The sequence below is a fragment of the Pezoporus flaviventris genome, unplaced genomic scaffold, assembly GCF_033815535.1.
Source record: "Pezoporus flaviventris isolate CSIRO_AGI_PZ_B2104156 unplaced genomic scaffold, CSIRO_AGI_Pfla_v1 ptg000327l, whole genome shotgun sequence".
Taxonomy (NCBI): Eukaryota; Metazoa; Chordata; class Aves; order Psittaciformes; family Psittacidae; genus Pezoporus; species Pezoporus flaviventris.
The window spans coordinates 191439-212794 of record NW_026892874.1 but is presented as its reverse complement, the minus strand read 5'-3'; the positions used below and the strand labels follow the sequence as shown (position 1 = coordinate 212794).

At 60.8% G+C, this 21356-nt stretch overlaps 2 protein-coding genes across 2 annotated transcripts; one reads left to right on the top strand and one right to left on the bottom strand.

The window, feature by feature from the left end:
* Positions 1-326: 326 nt before the first annotated feature.
* PGLYRP2 (peptidoglycan recognition protein 2) lies at positions 327-7952 on the bottom strand. Its single transcript, XM_061443284.1, has 5 exons — positions 7879-7952; positions 4907-5707; positions 1961-2171; positions 580-874; positions 327-466 (listed from the first exon to the last, which is right to left on the bottom strand). The coding sequence occupies exons 1-5, from the start codon at positions 7928-7930 to the stop codon at positions 464-466; spliced, it is 1362 nt and encodes a 453-aa protein (XP_061299268.1). The 5' UTR covers positions 7931-7952; the 3' UTR covers positions 327-463.
* A 181-nt stretch (positions 7953-8133) lies between these two features.
* LOC133263505 (cytochrome P450 4F3) lies at positions 8134-20719 on the top strand. Its single transcript, XM_061443290.1, has 13 exons — positions 8134-8167; positions 11116-11351; positions 13696-13840; positions 15537-15590; positions 15673-15800; positions 16415-16542; positions 17341-17608; positions 19518-19584; positions 19665-19794; positions 19865-19998; positions 20080-20144; positions 20242-20324; positions 20485-20719. Exons 1-13 carry the CDS (start codon positions 8134-8136, stop codon positions 20660-20662), a joined length of 1650 nt encoding a protein of 549 aa, XP_061299274.1. The 3' UTR covers positions 20663-20719.
* The last annotated feature ends 637 nt before the right edge of the window (positions 20720-21356 follow it).

Below are 21356 nucleotides of genomic sequence, written 5' to 3'. Positions count from 1 at the left end.
CCAACAGTGGCACTGGTGTCCACCTGGACCAGGGTCCATCCAGACTGGCTTCCATGGCACCAGTGTCCATCCAGACCAAGGTCCAACCATGGCACTGGTGTCCACCTGGACCGGTGTCCACCTGGACCAGGGTGCATCCAGCCTGGCTTCCATGGCACCGGTGTCCATCCAGACCAAGGTCCAACCGTGGCACTGGTGTCCATCCAGACCAGCTTCCATGGCACCGGTGTCCATCCAGACCAAGGTCCACCCATGGCACTGGTGTCCACCTGGACCAGGATCCATCCAGCCTGGTATCCATGGCATCAGTGTCCATCCAGACCACGATCCATCCAATCTGGCCGCCATCAAGCATGTGTTGGACCAGGCTCCATCCAGACCATCACCCATTGGGCCAACACCCCTGTAGACCATGCTCCAACCTTACCCGCACCCACCAGGCCAGGACCCACGGTGCTGATCCTCACTGCAGAGGAGAGAAGAAGCCACCATCAGCATCCCCAGCCGCATCCAACCCTCGCGCTGGACCACGCGCCCCAACCTCCAAGCCTTGGAGATGCCACCAAGGCCCGTGCTCACCTTGAAGCCGCTCCAGGTCTCAATCTCTCGGAACAAGGAGTTACCGGGACAGTCGGTGCGACCCATCTGCCGGTGCCCCCGGAGGGTGTAGTTATGGTGGAGCCTCCCTGTCCTCACAGCGCAGGGCAAGAGCTGGTCCCTCACCAGGGCGATGGTGTCCGGGTCAGGTAAGGTGCTTGTGAAGTCTCCAACGTAACCCACGCCGTATCCTTTGCTGTTGTAGCCTTTGGTGTGAGCACCGACCCAATGCCATCCTCGGCCTTGGTACAGGTACCCGTCGGAGCCCACCACGAAGCTGCAAAGCAGCCATTGGGCATCACGAGGTGCTTGGTGATGGGCGATGGGATCACAGTTGGTGGTGATGAGACCATGGTTGGTGGTGATGGGTGATGGGTGATGGGACCATGGTTGGTGGTGATGGGCGATGGGACCAGGGTTGGTGGTGATGGGCAATAGGACCATGGTTGGTGGTGATGGGCGATGGGACCATGGCTGGTGGTGATGGGCGATGGGACCATGGCTGGTGGTGATGGGCGATGGGACCATGGCTGGTGGTGATGGGACCATGGTTGGTGGTGATGGGCGATGGGACCAGGGCTGGTGGTGATGGGCGATGGGACCACGGTTGGTGGTGATGGGCGATGGGACCATGGTTGGTGGTGGTGGGACCAGGGTTGGTGGTGATGGGACCAGGCTTGGTGGTGATGGGACCATGGCTGGTGGTGATGGGACCAGGGTTGGTGGTGATGGGCGATGGGACCATGGCTGGTGGTGATGGGCAATGGGACCATGGCTGGTGGTGATGGGCAATGGGACCATGGTTGGTGGTGATGGGCGATGGGACCATGGCTGGTGGTGATGGGACCATGGTTGGTGGTGATGGGCGATGGGACCAGGGCTGGTGGTGATGGGCGATGGGACCACGGTTGGTGGTGATGGGCGATGGGACCATGGTTGGTGGTGGTGGGACCAGGGTTGGTGGTGATGGGACCACGGTTGGTGGTGATGGGTGATGGGACCAGGCTTGGTGGTGATGGGACCAGGGTTGGTGGTGATGGGACCAGAGTTGGTGGTGATGGGTGATGGGACCATGGTTGGTGGTGATGGGACCATGGCTGGTGGTGATGGGACCAGGGTTGGTGGTGATGGGCGATGGGACCATGGTTGGTGGTGATGGGTGATGGGACCAGGGTTGGTGGTGATGGGCGATGGGACCATGGTTGGTGGTGATGGGCGATGGGACCATGGTTGTTGGTGATGGGTGATGGGACCATGGCTGGTGGTGATGGGCAATGGGACCATGGTTGTTGGTGATGGGTGATGGGACCATGGTTGTTGGTGATGGGTGATGGGACCATGGCTGGTGGCACTGGGCTCTCACCTGTATCCGATGTCGTCCCAGCCACGCGTGTCCTGGTGGAAGCGCTGCATGGAGCGCATGGCGCGGGAGCAGGACTGGAAGCTGTGGCACGGGGCACTGGGGATGAACGTGTGGTGGATGAAGACCGACTCCAAGGGCAAGGTCAAGGCTCTGGGGGTGCCCCGGTAGGGACGGGCACCCCACATGCACCGGGGCACAATGGGCGGGCACTCTGCAAGGGAAGGAGACATGGAACATCTCCGTGGGGACATGGGGACATGGAGCATCTCTATGGGGACATAAGGACATGGAACATCTCCATGGGGACATGGGGACATGGAGCATCTCCTTGGGGACATAGGGACATGGAGCATCTCCTTGGGGACATGGGGACATGGAGCATCTCCCTGGGGACATGGGGACATGGAGCATCTCCTTGGCGACATGGGGCATTTCCTTAGGGGCATAGGGACATGGAGCATCTCCATGGGGACATGGAGCATCTCCTTGGGGACATAGGGACATGGAGCATCTCCTTGGGGACATGGAGCATCTCTATGGGGACATGGAGCATCTCCTTGGGGACATAGGGACATAGAGCACCTCCTTGGGGACATGGGGAATCTCCATGGGGACATGGGGACATGGAGCATCTCCTTAGGGACATGGGGACATGGAGCATCTCCTTGGGGACATGGGGAATCTCCATGGGAACATGGAGCATCTCCCTGGGGACATGGAGCTTCTCCTTACGGACATGGCACATCTCCTTAGGACATGAAGCTTCTCCTGGGGGCTTGGGGACATGGAGCACATCCTTGGGGATATGGGGATGAGCATCTCTATGGGGACATGGGGACCTGGAGCATCTCCTTGGGGATATGGATCATCTCATTAGGGACATGAAGCTTCTCCTGGGGGCTTGGGGACATGGGGCATGTCCTTGGGGATACAGGGACACGAAGCATCTTGACGAGTGAGTGACACATGGAAGTGGCTTCCTGGGGTCCCTTCATCTAAAGGACGTGGAGCATCTGCTCAGGAGATCCCTTGGCTGGTGGCCATCCAGGGGACACCTCAGTGCCCATCCAGAGAACAAAGCAGTGCCCAGGGACCCATTATCCTGAGGACACATTGGTGGCGACCCAGAGGACATGGTGGTGGCCATCAGAGGACACATCAATGGCCATCCAGGGGGCATGGTGCTGGCTATCAAGGAGACACATCAGTGTCCATCCAGAGCACAAAGCAGTGCCCAGGGACCCATTATCCATAGGACACTGATGTCCATCCAGAAGACATGGTGGTGTCCATCAAGGAGGCACACCAATGTCCATCCATGGACCACACCAATGCTCATCCAGTGAGCACACAGTTGTCCATCCATGGACCACACCAATGCTCATCCAGGGACCACACCAATGTCCACCCATGGATCACATCAATGCTCATCCAGGGACCACACAGTTGTCCATCCATGGACCACACCAATGCTCATCCAGGGACCACACCAATGTCCACCCATGGATCACATCAATGCTCATCCAGGGACCACACAGTTGTCCATCCATGGACCACACCAATGCTCATCCAAGGACCACACCAATGTCCATCCATGGACCACACCGATGTCCATCTGTGGGCCACACCAATGCCCATCCATAAGACATGGTGGTGTCCATCAAGGAGGCACACCAATGTCCATCCATGGATCACACCGATGTCCATCCATGGACCACACCGATGTCCATCCATAAGACATGGTGGTGTCCATCAAGGAGGCACACCGATGTCCATCCATGGACCACACCAATGTCCATCCATAAGACATGGTGGTGTCCATCAAGGAGGCACACCGATGTACATCCATGGACCACACCAATGTCCATCCATAAGACATGGTGGTGTCCATCAAGGAGGCACACCGATGTACATCCATGGACCACACCAATGTCCATCCATAAGACATGGTGGTGTCCATCAAGAAGGCACACCGATGCCCATCCATGGACCACACCGATGTCCATCCATGGACCACACCAATGCCCATCCATGGACCACACCAATGTCCATCCAGAGACCACACCAGTGCCCATCCATGGACCACACCAATGTCCATCCAGAGACCACACCAGTGCCCATCCATGGAGCACACCGATGTCCATCCATGGACCACACCAATGCCCATCCATGGACCACGCCGATGTCCATCCATGGACCACACCAGTGCCCATCCATGGACCACACCAGTGCCCATCCATGGACCACACCAATGCTCATCCAGGGACCACACCATTGTCCATCCATGGACCACACCGATGTCCATCCATGGACCACACCAGTGCCCATCCATGGACCACACCGATGCCCATCCATGGACCACACCAGTGCCCATCCATGGAGCACACCGATGCCCATCCATGGACCACACCGATGTCCATCCATAAGGCATGGTGGTGTCCATCAAGGAGGCACACCGATGCCCATCCATGGACCACACCAATGTCCATCCATGGACCACACCAGTGCCCATCCATGGACCACACCGATGCCCATCCATGGACCACACCAGTGCCCATCCATGGACCACACCAATGCTCATCCAGGGACCACACCATTGTCCATCCATGGACCACACCGATGTCCATCCATAAGGCATGGTGGTGTCCATCAAGAAGGCACACCGATGCCCATCCATGGACCACACCAATGTCCATCCATGGACCACACCAGTGCCCATCCATGGACCACACCGATGCCCATCCATGGACCACACCAGTGCCCATCCATAGACCACATCGATGTCCACCCATGGACCACGCCAGTGCCCATCCAGGGCCCACAGCAGTGTCCCACCATCTCAGGCCACATGTGAGCACTCATCACTCCCTTCAGTGCCCACTGGGGACCCCCATCCCACCCAAGCTCCATTTGGGGTGCAAAGTCCTCCCATCCCCACCTCCCTACCCACGTAGAGCTGGGTGAAGTCCCGCGCCGCCTGCCCCGCGATGGCCACCACCTCCTCCGGTCCCACGTCCTGCAGGAGCTCCTTTGTGGCTGGCAGCACCCGCAGCACCCTCAGCATCGCCTCCACCTCCTGCTCCAGCTTCTCCGGCCCCATCAGCACCCCAAAGTCTCGCCGCCGGTAGCTGCTGCGGGCTCTCCCTTGCTCCGTGGTGTTGCCCATCCCATAGTAACCCCGGAGCAGATCAGCGAGCGGGATGGGTGCTTGGGCCACTCGCGCACCCAAGAGCACCCCATCCATCGCCCCGTTGGCGACGGCGTCAGGGATGGGTGACGGGGGTCCCAGGAGGGTGTAGTTTTGGGGGTCATCCACATTGTCCCAACAGCCACCGGGTCCCAGCGTGGCTCCATCACCACCGCGAGCCAAGAGGAACGATGTCCCCAAGGCCTCGGTGATGGTCACAGCGTAAAGAGGGTCAATGGTGGGCTCAAAGGTGGGGAAGGGCCACCCCGACCCCCTCTTTTGGCCCACCTCAATGCCGGCGAGGAGGGGCCCGAGGGCCACGGTGGAGCCGTCGGGTGCCAGCACCACAGCATCGCGGTGGAGGAGCTGCCTGAGGAGCACCCATTGGTGTTGGCTGAGCCCTGGCGGGACTGGGGGGGGCTCCCCCAGCACCGCGCGGCACCCAGGGGTGCTGCAGGCACCCAGCGCCCGTGCCAGCTCGGGGAGGGTCCGGTTGGGGCTGTCGGCGTTGAGGGCTTCCATGAGCTCAAGCACGGAGTCCATGTGGCGCGGTGGGAGACCTGTGGGGGGGGAACACGGGATGGGATACAGGAGGAGCACCCATGGGTGAAGGGGGAGCGGTAGGGGAAGGGAGGGCGGGAGCATCCATGGGGATGAGGGAGGGAGAATGGACACGAAACAGGGGGAAAGGATGCAAAAGAGGGTGAAAGGACCCAAAATGGGGGGGAAAGGACCCAAAACAGGGTAAATGGACCCAAAACACAGTGAATGGAGCCAAAACAGGGTGAATGGACCCTGAAGAGGAGAAAGGATGCTAAAGAGGGTGAAAAGACCCAAAATAGCGGGGAAATGACCCAAAACAGGATGAGAGCTTCCAAAACAGGGCGAATGGACCCAAGCCAGGGTGAGAGGACTCAAAAGAGGGTGAAAGGACCCAAAAGAGGGGAAAGGACACAAACGAAGGTGAAAAGACCCAAAACAGGGGTGAATGGACCCAAAACAGGGGGGAAAGACCCAAAACAGGATGAGAGTTTCCAAAACAGGGTGCATGGACCCAAACCGGGGTGAGAGGACCCAAAGGAGGGTGAAAGCCCCCAAACCAGGTGAAAGCACCCGGAACACGGGAGAAAATACCCAGAAAAAGGCAAATGCACCCAAAACAGGGTGAAGTCACCCAGAGCAATGTGATAAGTGTCCAGAGGAGGGCGCAAGCACCCCGGAAAAGGGTGAATGCACCTAAAGCAGGACGAAACCACCCCAAAACAGGGTGAAACCACCCAAAACGGGGTGAAACCACCCCAAAACAGGGCGAAACGACCCCAAAACGGGGCGAAACCATCCCAAACCAGAGTGCACCCCCCTCCCGAACGAGACAAAAGCACTCAAACCGGGGTGAATGCGCCCAAAACAGGGCCAGAGCACCCAAAAAGGGACAAATGCCCCCAAAACAAGGTGAAACCACCCCAAACCAGGATGAAAGCGCCCGGAGCAGAGGAACTGCACCCAAACCAGGGTGAATGGACCCAGAACAGGGGGGAAAGCACCCAGGGGTGGGTGAATGCAAGGTGAAAGCACCCAAAACAAGGGGGAATAGACCCAAAACAAGGGGGAATGGACCCAAAACAAGGTGAAACCACCCCAAAACACGGTTGAAAGCACCCAAAACAAGAGGGAATAGACACAAAACAAGGGGGAATGGACCCAAAACAAGGTGAAAACACCCCAAAACAGGGTTGAAACCACCCAAAACGGGGTGAAACCACCCCAAAACGGGGTTGAAACCACCCCAAACGGAGTGAAAGCACCCAAAACAGGGTGAAAGCACCCCAAAACGGGATTGAAACCACCCAAAACGGGGTTGAAACCACCCCAAACGGGGTGAAAGCACCCAAAACAGGGTGAAAGCACCCCAAAACGGGGTTGAAACCACCCAAAACGGGGTTGAAACCACCCCAAAACAGGGCGAAAGCACCCCAAAGCAGGGTTGAAACCACCCAAAACGGGGCGAAACGACCCCAAAACAAGGCTAAACCCCCCAAACCAGGGCAGAGGCACCCAACCTGCGGGCTCCAGCACCCATCGCCAGCACCCATCACCCAGTACCCCCCTTCCTCCCCCCCCATGGGCACAGATTTGGGCTGGAATCACCCAGATTAGGGCAAATCAAAGCAACCAGAGCCTGCCAAGGGGGCCCTGCCGTTGTCACACGTGTGTGGAGGCGTGTTGGGGCATGTTAGAGCGTGTGCTTGCGCACTGGGGTGTGTTGGGAGGTACCGAGAGATGCTGGGGCGTGTTGCGGCATGTTGTGGGGGGCTTTAGTGGGTTATGGGGTGCTTTAGCGTGGTATAGGGTGCTTTAGCGTGTTATAGGGTGCTTTAGCGTGTTATGGGGTGCTTTAGCATCTTATAGGGGGCTTTAGCATTTTATGGGGTGCTTTAGCATGTTATAGGGTGCTTTAGCGTGTTATGGGGTTCTTTATCATGTTATGGGGTGCTTTAGCATGCTATAGGGGGCTTTAGCATTTTTATGGGGTGCTTTAGCGTGTTATAGGGTGCTTTAGCATGTTATGGGGTGCTTTAGCATGTTATGGGGTGCTTTAGCGTGTTATAGGGTGCTTTAGCATGTTATGGGGTACTTTAGCGTGTTATAGGGTGCTTTAGCGTGTTATGGGGTGCTTTAGCATGTTATGGGGTGCTTTAGCATGTAGTGGTGTGTCGAGGCGTGTCCCTACCTGTGCCGGGGCGGGCGCCCATGCTGAGCACCAGGAGCAGGCTCAGGACCATGCTGCCGGCTCCGGGTCCTTCCCGTGCTGCCGGGCTCCGTGGCCCCGGACTTTGGCCCCAGCAACGGCACCGGGGCGGGGACACGGCTGCCACACGCGTGTGCTATGGGGGGCGGGGAACAACACGTGTGTAGGAGGGGCCTAGGAAGGGGCCACGCGTGTGTATGTGTGCGTGCACGTGCATGGGGGTGTATGTGCACGCGCATGCGCCTGCATGCATGCACATTTGCTTCTACATGTATGTTCATGCGTGTGCGTGCACGTTGGGGGGGAGCATGCACATGCGTGTACGCATGGGGGGATGGTCACGTGTGCATGTGCTTGTGTATGGGGTGCTTCTCCGTGTGCGTGCTGAGGAGGTGTGTTCATACGTGTACGTGGGTGTGCATACGTGTGTGTGTGCAGGGAGTGGATGGACACACATGTATGTGCCATGTAGTGCACAGGGCAGGTGCATGCATACACGTGTGAGTGTGCACACGGGTGCATATGTGTGCAAGGAGGTGAGCAGGGGTGCTGTGTGCTTGTGCGCGTGTGCATGTGTGTGCACCCATATGTGTGGCCAGCAGGACACATGTCAGGGCATGAAGCCCCCATGACACACATGTCAGAGCATGAAGCCCCCAGGACACGTATGAAGGGTTGATGCCCCCCATGACACACATGTCAAGGCATGAAGCCCCCAAAACACACATGTCAGGGCATGAAGCCCCCATGACACACGTCAGGACATGAAGCCCCAGAACACATATGAAGCGTTGATGCCCCCATGACACACATGTCAGGACATGAAGCCCCCAGGACACGTATGATGTGTTGATGCCCCCATGACACACATATCAGAGCATGAAGCCCCCATGACACATATGAAGTGTTGATGCCCCCGTGACACACATGTCAGGGCATGAAGCCCCAGGACACGTACGAAGCATTGATGCCCCCATGACACATGTCAGGACATGAAGCCCCAGAACACGTATGATGTGTTGATGCCCCCATGACACACATGTCAGGGCATGAAGCCCCCATGACACGTATGAAGGGTTGATGCCCCCCATGACACACATGTCAGGACATGAAGCCCCAGGACATGTATGAAGCGTTGATACCCCCATGAAACACGTCAGGGCATGAAGCCCCCAGGACACGTACGAAGCATTGATGCCCCCATGACACACGTCAGGACATGAAGCCCCCAGGACACACATGTCAGGGCATGAAACCCCCAGGACACGTATGATGTGTTGGTGCCCCCATGACGCACATGTCAGGGCATGAAGCCCCAGGGCACATATGAAGGGTTGATGCCCCCATGACACACATGTCAGAGCATGAAGCCCCCATGACACGTATGAAGGGTTGATGCCCCCATGACACATGTCAGGACATGAAGCCCCCAGGACACACATGTCAGGGCATGAAACCCCCAGGACACGTATGATGTGTTGATGCCCCCATGACGCACATGTCAGGGCATGAAGCCCCAGGGCACATATGAAGGGTTGATGACCCCATGACACACATGTCAGGACATGAAGCCCCCAGGACACACATGTCAGGGCATGAAGCCCCAGGACACGTATGAAGCGTTGATGCTCCCATAACACACATGTCAGGGCATGAAGCTCCATGACACGTATGAAGGGTTGATGCCCCCGTGACACACGTCAGGGCATGAAGCCCCCATAACACACATGTCAGGGCATGAAGCCCCCATAACACACATGTCAGGACATGAAGCCCCCAGGACACGTATGAAGCGTTGATACCCCCATGACACACATGTCAGGGCATGAAGCCCCAGGACACGTATGAAGCGTTGATGCTCCCATAACACACATGTCAGGGCATGAAGCCCCCATAACACACATGTCAGGGCATGAAGCCCCCATAACACACATGTCAGGGCATGAAGCCCCATGACAAGTATGAAGGGTTGATGCCCCCATGACACACGTCATGGCATGAAGCCCCCATGACACACATGTCAGGACATAAAGCCCCAGGGCACATATGAAGGGTTGATGACTCCATGACACATGTCAGGGCATGAAGCCCCCATAACACACATGTCAGGGCATGAAGCCCCCATAACACACATGTCAGGACATGAAGCCCCCAGGACACGTATGAAGCGTTGATACCCCCATGACACACATGTCAGGGCATGAAGCCCCCATGACACATATGAAGGGTTGATGCCCCCATGACACACATGTCAGGACATGAAGCCCCCAGGACACGTATGATGTGTTGATGCCCCCATGACGCACATGTCAGGGCATGAAGCCCCAGGGCACATATGAAGGGTTGATGACCCCATGACACACATGTCAGGGCATGAAGCCCCAGGGCATGTATGAACCGTTGATAACCCCATGACACACATGTCAGGGCATGAAGCCCCAGGACACATATGAAGCGTTGATGCTCCCATAACACACATGTCAGGGCATGAAGCCCCAGGACACATATGAAGCGTTGATGCTCCCATAACACACATGTCAGGGCATGAAGCCCCATGACACGTATGAAGGGGTGATGCCCCCATGATACACGTCAGGGCATGAAGCCCCCATGACACACATGTCAGGGCATGAAGCCCCAGGACACGTATGAAGGGTTGATGCCCCCATGACACACGTCAGGGCATGAAGCCCCCATAACACACATGTCAGGGCATGAAGCCCCCATAACACACATGTCAGGACATGAACCCCCCAGGACACGTATGAAGCGTTGATACCCCCATGACACACATGTCAGGGCATGAAGCCCCCAGGACACGTATGAAGCGTTGATACCCCCATGACACACATGTCAGGGCATGAAGCCCCCATAACACACATGTCAGGACATGAAGCCCCCAGGACACGTATGAAGCGTTGATACCCCCATGACACACATGTCAGGGCATGAAGTCCCCAGGACACGTATGAAGGGTCGATACCCCCATGGCACACATGTCAGGACATGAAGCCCCCAGGACACGTATGAAGCGTTGATACCCCCATGACACACATGTCAGGGCATGAAGCCCCCAGGACACGTATGAAGGGTCGATGCCCCCATGACACACATGTCAGGGCATGAAGCCCCCAGGACACGTATGAAGGGTCGATACCCCCATGACACACATGACGCCACCGCCGCCGCCGTGACCCCGCACTGGTGACACGTGACGAGGCGGTTCCGTGGCCTTTGCCCTGTTCCTTGGCGTGTCCTTGGCGTGTCCTTGGCGTGTCCTTGGCGTGTCCCCGCCCGGGCCCATGGCGCTGGGGCCGCTGCTGGCGCTGGCGCTGGCGCTGGGGGGGCTCTGGGGCTCCCTGCGCCTCCTCTCCCGCGCCCGGGACACGTGCGGGCACCTCCGAGGTTTCCCGCGCCCGCCATGGCGCGGCTGGCTCCTGGGGCACGCGGGAATGGTGAGGGGGGGGGCAAAGGGGGGCAGCGACGGGCGGCAATGGGGGGCAATGGGGCGGCAACGGGGCGGCAATGGGGGGCAGAGACGGGCGGCAATGGGGGGCAATGGGGGAAACAACAGGGCGGCAACGGGGGGGCAATGGGGGACAGCGACGGGCGGCAATGGGGGACAGTGGGGGGCAACGGGGGGGCAGAGACGGGCGGGCAGAGACGGGCGGCAGTGGGGGACAATGGGAGGGGACAACGGGGCGGCAACGGGGGGGCAATGGGGGTGCAATGGGGGGGCAGAGACGGGCGGCAATGGGGGGCAATGGGGGAAACAACGGCGCGGCAACGGGGGGGCAGCGACGGGCGGCAATGGGGGGCAATGGGAGGGACAACAGGGCGGCAACGGGGGGGGGCAATGGGGGTGCAATGGGGGGGCAGAGACGGGCGGCAATGGGGGGCAATGGGGGGACAACGGGGCGGCAACGGGGGGGCAATGGGGGTGCAATGGGGGGCAGAGACGGGCGGCAATGGGGGGCAATGGGGCGGCAACGGGGCGGCAATGGGGGGCAATGGGAGGGACAACAGGGCGGCAACGGGGGGGGCAATGGGGGTGCAATGGGGGGGCAGAGACGGGCGGCAATGGGGGAAACAACGGGGCGGCAATGGGGGGCAGAGACGGGCGGCAATGGGGGGCAATGGGGCGGCAACGGGGCGGCAACGGAAGGGCAATGGGGGGCAATGGGGGGGGACAACGGGGCGGCAATGGGGGTGCAATGGGGGGGCAGGGACGGGGGGCAGAGACGGGCGGCAATGGGGGGCAACAGGGGGAAACAACGGGGCGGCAACGGGGGTGCAGTGGGGGGGCAGAGACGGGGGGCAATGGGGGGCAGAGACGGGCGGCAATGGGGGGCAACGGGGGGAAACAACGGGGCGGCAACGGGGGGGCAATGGGGGTGCGATGGGGGGGCAGAGACGGGCGGCAATGGGGGGCAATGGGGGGGGCAATGGGGGGGCAGCGACGGGCAGCAATGGGGGGCAACGGGGGACAATTTGGGGGCAGCGACCGTCGGCGATGCGGGGCAATGGGGGACAATAGGGGGCAGCGACGGGCGGCAGTGTGGGGCAACTGGGGACAATGGGGGCAGCGATGGGCGGCAAGGGGGGGCAATGGGGGGACAGCGACGGGCGGCAATGTGGGACAATGGGGGGCAGCGACGGGGGGCAATGGAGGACAATGGGGGACGTCGCACAATGGGGGGCAGCGACGGGGGGCAAAGGGGGACAACGGGGGGGGCAATGGGGGGGTAGCGACGGCCGGCAATAGGGGGTAATTCGGGACAATGGGGGGGGCAAGAGGGGGGCAGCGACGGGGGGCAATGGGGGGACAACGGGGCGGCAACGGGGGAGGGCAGGGACAGGCGGCAATAGGTCAGCAATGGGGGGATAATGGGGGGCCAACGGGTGGACAACGATGGGGCCTGGGGGACACAACCGTCATCAGTGGGGGGACAGCGAGAGGCAACAGCAGGGGGACAAGAGAGGACAAGGGGGAATGAGATGGGACAATGGGGCGGCAATGGGGGGGGGGGACAAGAGCAGACAAGGGGGGGCGGCGACAACGGGGCGGAAATGGGGTGGAAACGGGGGGGGGGACAACGATGGGAAGTGGGGGGACAACAAGGCGGCAATGGTTGGGACAAGAGGGGGACAATGGGGGGACAAAGGGAATGAGAGGGGACAACAGAGGGACAAAGGGGGGGCTATGGGGTGGCCATGGGGGGACAATGGGGGGGGGGGACAGCGACGGGCGACAGCCGGGGTGGATGAGAAGTGTGGACAAGGGAGGGACAACGATGGGACTAGGGGTACAATGGGGGGACAAGGGGGAAGGAGAGGGGACAACAGAGGGACAAAGGGGGGGGCTATGGGGGGGACAGCGAGGGGCGACAGCCGGGGGGGGGGGACGGGGACGAGAGTGGACAAGGGAGGGACAACGATGGGACTGGGGGGTAGAATGGGGGGACAAGGAGGAACAAGAGGGGACAACAGAGGGACAATGGGGCGGCCACGGTTGGGACAAGAGGGGGACAATGGGGGAACGAGGGGAGACTACAGGGGAGCCAGGGGGGACGACAAGGGGAACGAGAAGGGACAAAGGTGGGGGGGAGACAGGGTGACAAGGAGGGGATGGGGGGGGCACAACGCGGCAGCAATAGGGGGACAAGGGGAAGACAGCGGAGGGGCAATGGGGATGCACTGGGGGGGGGGGACACAGCAGGAGAAGGGGGGGACAAGAGGGGCGACAATGGGGCAAAACGGGGGGGGGGACACGGGACAGCTTCGGTGTCCCCTGGGCAGGCCAAGAGCACGGAGGAGGGGCTGGAGCAGGCGGAGGCGCTGGCGGCCCGGTACCGGCGCGGCTGCCTCTGGTGGTTCCTGCCCTGGCTCCCGGTGCTGCGGCTCTTCCACCCCGACACGCTGCGCCCCGTGCTCACGGCCGCAGGTAGGGCACCAGCGCCGCCAGGCGGACAGGGGGGCGCATTGCAGCTCACGCCGACTTGCGGTCAGCGGGGGGGGACACCGCGGCACTCAACCCTGACTTGCACCCAAAGGTGTCACCGCGGCACCCAACACTGACCTGCACCTGTACAAATGGCACCCAACACTGACCTGCACCCAAAGGTGACACCGCGGCACCCAGCGCTGACTTGCACACAAAGGTGTCACCGCGGCACCCAGCACTGACCTGCACCTGTACAAATGGCACCCAACACTGACCTGCACCTGTCCAAATGGCACCCAGCACTGACCTGCACCTGTACAAATGGCACCCAACACTGACCTGCACCTGTACAAATGGCACCCAGCACTGACCTGCACCTGTACAAATGGCACCCAACACTGACCTGCACCTGTACAAATGGCACCCAGCACTGACCTGCACCTGTACAAATGGCACCCAACACTGACCTGCGCCCAAAGGTGTCGCCGCGGCACCCAGCACTGACCTGCACCTGTACAAATGGCACCCAACACTGACCTGCACCCACCCCAATGGCACCCAACACTGACCTGCATCCGTCCCAATGGTACCCAACACTGATCTGCACCCAAAGGTGTCACCACGGCACCCAACACTGACCTGCACCCGTCCCAGTGGTACCCAACACTGACCTGCGCCCAAAGGTGTCACTGCGGCACCCAACACTGACCTGCACCCGTCCCAGTGGTACCCAACACTGACCTGCACCCGTCCAAATGGCACCCAACGCTGACCTGCACCCGTCCCAGTGGTACCCAACACTGACCTGCGCCCAAAGGTGTCACCGCGGCACCCAACACTGACCTGCACCCACCCCAATGGCACCCAACACTGACCTGCCCCCATCCCAATGGCACCCAACACTGACCTGCACCCATCCCAATGGCACCCAACACCGACCTGCATCCATCCAAATGGTACCCAACACTGACCTGCACCCACCCCAATGGCACCCAACACCGACCTGCATCCATCCAAATGGTACCCCAACACTGACCTGCACCCGTCCCAATGACACCCAACACTGACCTGCACCCGTCCCAATGGCACCCAACACTGACCTGCACCCATCCCAATGGCACCCAACACTGACCTGCACCCATCCCAATGGCACCCAACACTGACCTGCACCCATCCCAATGGCACCCAACACTGACTTGCATCCATCCTCATGGCACCCAACACTGACCTGCATCCCTATGGCACCCAACACCCAAAGGTGTCAGCACGTCTTGCCCTTATAGCACCCAGCACCCATCCTGCACCCAGCATCCATCCCTGTACCCAGCACGCATCCTGCACACAGCATTCATCACTGCACCCAGCACCCATCCTGCCCCAAGCACCCATCGTGCATGCAGCACCCATCCTTCACCCAGCATCCATCACTGCCCCCAGCACCCATCCTGCACCCAGCACCCATCATGCACCCAGCATCCATCCTTCACTGGGCACCCATCCTGCCCCCAGCTTCCATCCCTGCACCCAGCATCCATCATTGCCCCTAGCACCCATCATGCATCTAGCACCCATCCTGCACCCAGCACCCATCCTGCACCCAAACCCCCATCCTGTGGCACTTATAGGTCCCCCACCCAAGGGACCCCAGCACCCTCCTTGCCATGAGGCCACCCTCAGCCTTGCTTCCCTCCCACAGCCTCCATCGCCCCCAAGGTCCCGCTCTTCTACGGCTTCCTCAAGCCCTGGCTGGGTGAGTGGGGGCTCAGGGGTGCTGGTCGGGGCGGGCAGCACCCATGGGTGCCCCATGGATGGCAATGGGTGACCCCCTGCAGGGGACGGGCTGCTGCTGAGCCATGGGCGCAAGTGGGTGCAGCACCGGCGGCTCCTGACCCCCGCCTTCCATGGGGACCTGCTCAAGTCCTACCTGGGCATCTTCAACCAGAGCACCCACGTCATGCATGTGAGCACCCATCCTGCACCCAGCACCCATCCTGCACCCAGCACCCATTCGGCATCCAGCACCCATTCTGCACTCAGCACCCATCCTTGCACCCAGCATCCATCCTGCACCCAACACCCGTCCTACACCCAGCACCCATCTGGCACTTGGCACCCACCCTGCACCCAGCACCCATTCGGCATCCAGCACTCAGCACCCATCCTTGCACCCAGCATCCATCCTGTACTCAGCACCCATCCCTGCACCCAGCATCCCTTCCTGCACCCAGCACCCATCCTGCACCCAGCACCTGTCCTGTCCCCAGAACCCGTCCTGCACCCAACACCCATCCTGCCCCCAGAACCCATCCTGCCCCCAGAGCCCATCCTGCCCCCAGCACCCATCCTGCCCTAGCACCCATCCTGCCCCCAGCATCCATCCTGCACCCAGCACCCATCCTGCACCTAGCACCCATGCTGCCCCCAGCACCCATCCTGCCCCCATTGCCATCCCCAGCACCCATCCTGCCCCCAGCACCCATCCTGCCCCCAGCACCCATCCTGCCCCCAGCACCCATGCTTCCCCCAGCCCCCATCCTTCCCCCATTGCCATCCCCAGCACCCATCCCTGCACAGGACAAATGGCGCGCAGCAGCGGGGCCCATGGGTGCTGCGGTGGCGCTGGAGGTGCTGGACCAGCTCAGCCTCCTCACCCTGGACAGCCTCCAGAGATGCATCTTCAGCCACGAGAGCCATTGCCAGCAGTGAGCAGCACCCTGTGTCCTCACCCTTGGGTGTCACCCTTGGGTGTCACCCTGTGTCCTATCACCCTGTCCCCCCTTCTTAGCGCCCCCACACAAGGGGCACCCCTTACTCTGTCCCTTACTGGGGTCCTCCCTGGGCTTTGCACCCATCAAGGTCATCCCACGTCCCTTTCGGGGTCCCATCTGCCCTAGCTTGGTCCCCAGTGAAGTCCCCTTCAGGCGTCGTCACCCCAGTTGGGTCCCACATGTCCCTATGGCCATGGGAGCTTCTACCACCCCATGTCCACATTGAAGCCCTATTGGCCACCCTTGATGGTCCCATGGGCTTTGCACCCATCAAGGTCCCACCACCCCAAGCTCTCATTTTTGGGGTCCCCCCTTATTCCCTCACCCCAAAGGTTCTTGGTCCCCTTTAGGTGTCCCCATAAGCAACATCTCCCCATGCCCATTGGGGTGGCTGCTGTTGGACATCCCTGATGGTCCCATGGGCTTTGCACCCATCAAGGTCCCACCACCCCAACCCCTCCATTTTGGGGTCCCCCTTTATTCCCTCACCCCAAAGGCTCTTGGTCGCCTTTAGGTGTCCCTATAAGCTACATCTCCCCATGCCCATTGAGGTGGCCCTTGTTGGCCACCACTGATGGTCCCATGGGCTTTGCACCCATCAAGGTCCCACCACCCCAACCTCTCATTTTGGGGTCGCCCCTTATTCCTCAAGGGCTTTGGGTGTCCCCCATAACCCGAAGCCCCCCATGGCCGTTGGGGTGGCCCCCATTGACCACCCGTGATGGTCCACAGGCAGCCCAGCGAGTACATCAAGGCCATCCTGGAGCTGAGCAGGTTGGTGGTGCAGCGCCAGCAGCACCTTCTCCATTACTCCTGGTGGCTTTACCGGCTCTCGGGCGATGGGCGCCGCTTCACCCGGGCCTGTGCCACCGTCCATGGCTTCACCGCGGCCGTGGTGCAGCGCCGGCGCCAGGCTCTCCAGCGCCTGGGCCACCAAGCCTGGCTGGACCAGCACCGCGGCCAGCGCATGGACTTCATCGACCTCCTGCTGCTCGCTAAGGTGGCCATGGGGTGATGGTCATGGTGGGGTGGTGGTGGCCACAGAGTCATGGTGGTGGCCATGGGGAAGGTTGGGCATGGAGTGGTGGCCATTGTGGGGTGGTGGTGGCCAAGGGGATGGTGGTGGCCATGGAGTCATGGTGGTGGCCAAAGGAGTGGTGGTGGCCATGGAAGGTTGGCCATGGGGTGATGGCCATTGTGGGGTGGTGGTGGCCATAGAGTCATGGTGGCGGCCAAAAGGATGGTGGTGGCCATGGAAGGTTGTCCATGGGGTGGTGGCCATTGTGGGGTGGTGGTGGCCATAGAGTCATGGTGGTGTCCATGGAAGGTTGGCTGTGGGGTAGTGATAGTCATTGTGGGGTGCTGGTGGCCATAGAGTCATGGTGATGGTCAAGGGGATGGTGGTGGCCATGGAAGGTTGGCCATGGGGTGGTGGCCATTGTGGGGTGCTGGTGGCCACAGGGTCACGGTGGTGGCCAAAGGGATGGTGGTGGCCATGGGGAAGGTTGTCCATGGAGTGGTGGCCATTGTGGGGGTGTGGTGGCCATAGAGTCATGGTGGCGGCCAAAGGGATGGTGGTGGCCATGGAAGGTTGTCCATGGGGTGGTGGCCATTGTGGGGTGGTGGTGGCCATAGAGTCATGGTGGTGGCCATGGAAGGTTGGCTGTGGGGTAGTGATAGTCATTGTGGGGTGCTGGTGGCCATAGAGTCATGGTGATGGTCAAGGGGATGGTGGTGGCCATGGAAGGTTGGCCATGGGGTGGTGGCCATTGTGGGGGTGTGGTGGCCATAGAGTCATGGTGGTGGCCAAAGGGACGGTGGTGGCCATGGAAGGTTGGCTGTGGGGTAGTGATGGTCATTGTGGGGTGCTGGTAGCCATAGAGTCATGGTGGTGGCCAAAGGGATGGTGGTGGCCATGGAGTCATGATGGTGGCCAAACGAATGGTGGTGGCCATGGAAGGTTGGCTGTGGGGTGGCAATGGTCATAGGGTGATGGTGGTGGCCAAGGGGATGGTGGTGGCCATAGAGTCATGGTGGTGGCCAAAGGGATGGTGGTGGTCATGGGGAAGGTTGTCCATGGGGTGGTGGCCATTGTGGGGTGGTGGTGGCCATAGAGTCATGGTGGTGGCCAAGGGGATGGTGGTGGTCATGGAAGTTTGGCTGTGGGGTTGCAATGGTCATAGGGTGATGGTGGTGGCCAAGGGGATGGTGGTGGTCATGGAATGTTGGCCGTAGAGTGATGGTCATAAGAGGCCACAGGGATGGTGGTGGCCATGGAAGGTTGGCCATAGGGTGGTGATGGTCATAAGTGGCCAAGAGGATGGTGGTGGCCATGGGGAAGGTTGGCCATGGGGTGGTGGCCGTAGTGGGGTGGTGGTGGCCATTGTGGGGTAGTGGTGGTGGCCATAGAGTCATGGTGGTGGCTAAGGGGATTGTGGTAGCCATGGAAGGTTGGCCGTGGGGTGGTGATGGTCGTAGGGTGGTGATGGACAAGGGGACGCTGGTGACCATGGGGAAGGTTGACCATAGGATCTGGTTGGGATCAAGGGCACAGTGGTGACCAAGGGCATTGTGGTGGCCAAAGGGATGGTCATGGTCATGGAAGGTTGGGTCTAGGGTAGTGGCCATTGTGGGGTGGTGGTGGCCAAGCAGATGGTGGCAACCACAGAAGGTTGGCCATAGGGTGTTGAGCATAGGGAGGTGGAGGTGGCCAAGAGGATGGTGGCGGCCATGGCGAAGGATGGCCATAGGGTGGTGGTCGTAGGAGCATGGTGGTGGCCCAAGGGGATGATGGTGGCCATGGGCAGACTTGGCTATGGGCTGGTGGTCATAGAGAGCTGAAGGTGGCCATGGAACAGTGGTGGCCATGGGGCAGGTTGCCCATTGACCACCGCGTTCACCCTCGGCAGGACGAGGATGGGAACACGCTGTCGGACGAGGACATCGCAGCCGAGGCCAACACCTTCATGTTTGCAGGTGAGGCCAAAGCCACCACCGGGCACCATGACGAGGAGGTGCCCCCCTTGTGCCCCCAAGCTCACCCCTTGGCCTTACAGGCCACGACACCACAGCCAGCGCCTTGGCTTGGTTGCTCTACAACCTGGCCAGCCACCAGGAGCACCAGGACCGGTGCCGCCAGGAGGTCCAGGAGCTCCTCAAGGGTCGGGATGTGGAAGACATCGAATGGTGAGCGGTCCCCATTGGCACCCCTTGGCCACTGTTGAGGACACCGGGTGCCACCATCCCTTGCCCCTAGGGAGGACCTGTCCCGCCTGCCCTTCACCACCATGTGCATCAAGGAGAGCCTCCGCCGGCATCCCCCGGTGACCGCCGTGTCCCGCTGCTGCACCCAGGACCTGGCTACGCGCGATGGAAGGGTCATCCCCAAGGGTACGGCGGCTCCCCCAACCTGGCCCCCGGTGCCACCTCCTTGTCCCCTTGTCCCTAAGGTGGCCGTTGCTGTCCCACCAGGGGTCGTCTGCTTGATGAGCATCTATGGGACCCATCACAACCCCGACATGTGGCCCGATCCTCAGGTAGAACCCTTCGGGGTTGGGGACATGGCCATGGGGCGGCGAGACGGCCCCGTCACCACGGCTAGGGGACAACCATGTCCCCGTGGTGTCACTCCAGGTCTACAACCCATTGAGGTTCAGCCCGGAGAACAGCCAGGGACGGCCCCCATTGGCCTTCATCCCCTTCTCTGCCGGACCCAGGTAAGCCATGGTGGGGACACCAATGTCCCCGTTGCATGGAGGGGCGATGGACCCAAGTCTGGGTGTCCTGGGAGCGTCTCCATCCCCATGGGGAGGCTCCACTGCCCCGGATGGTGGCTGCTGGCACCCCTGGGGGTGACAGAAGGGGCCGCGGTGGCAGGAACTGCATCGGGCAGAGCTTCGCCATGGCCGAGATGAAGGTGGTGGCGGCCCTCACCGTGGCTCGGTTCCGCATCCGCCTGGACACGGCGCGGCCGCCACGGCGCAAGCCCGAGCTCATCCTGCGTGCCGAGGACGGGATCTGGCTGCTGCTGGAGCCGCTGCCCAAGGGGGGCTGAGGGACACCATGGGGACGCCGTGGGGACACCAGTGGGACATCGTGGGGACACCAATGGGGACACGATGGGGACGCCATGGGGACATGATGGGGATGCCATGGGGACACCAATGGGCCATCATAGGGACGCCATGGGGATGACATGGGGACGCCAATGTGACATCATGGGGACACCATGGGGACGCCATGGGGACACCAGTGGGACATCGTGGGGATGCCATGGGGACACGATGGGGACGCCATGGGGACATGATGGGGGTGCCATGGGGACACCAATGGGCCATCATAGGGACGCCATGGGGATGACATGGGGACACCAATGTGACATCATGGGGACACCATGGGGACGCCATGGGGACACCAGTGGGACATCGTGGGGATGCCATGGGGACACGATGGGGACGCCATGGGGACATGATGGGGATGCCATGGGGACACCAATAGGCCATCATAGGGACGCCATGGGGATGACATGGGGACGCCAATGTGACATCATGGGGACACCATGGGGACGCCATGGGGACACCAGTGGGACATCGTGGGGATGCCATGGGGACGTCATGGGGACACCAATGTGACATCATGGGGACACCATGGGGACGCCATGGGGACACCAGTGGGACATCATGGAGTAGCCATGGGGACACCATGGAGACACCATGGGGACACCAATGGGACATCATGGAGTAGCCATG

Coding starts and splice junctions, on each gene's coding strand:
- PGLYRP2 (XM_061443284.1), bottom strand. CDS start 7,930: ATGGTCCTGAGCCTGCTCCTGGTGCTCAGCATGGGCGCCCGCCCCGGC. Junction 5,708..7,878: donor GGGCGCCCGCCCCGGCACAG/GTAGGGACACGC, acceptor CCCCCCCCACAG/GTCTCCCACCGCGCCACATG. Junction 875..1,960: donor TGGGACGACATCGGATACAG/GTGAGAGCCCAG, acceptor GCTGCTTTGCAG/CTTCGTGGTGGGCTCCGACG.
- LOC133263505 (XM_061443290.1), top strand. CDS start 8,134: ATGCGCCTGCATGCATGCACATTTGCTTCTACAT. Junction 19,795..19,864: donor GATGTGGAAGACATCGAATG/GTGAGCGGTCCC, acceptor CCTTGCCCCTAG/GGAGGACCTGTCCCGCCTGC. Junction 20,325..20,484: donor CCCTTCTCTGCCGGACCCAG/GTAAGCCATGGT, acceptor CCGCGGTGGCAG/GAACTGCATCGGGCAGAGCT.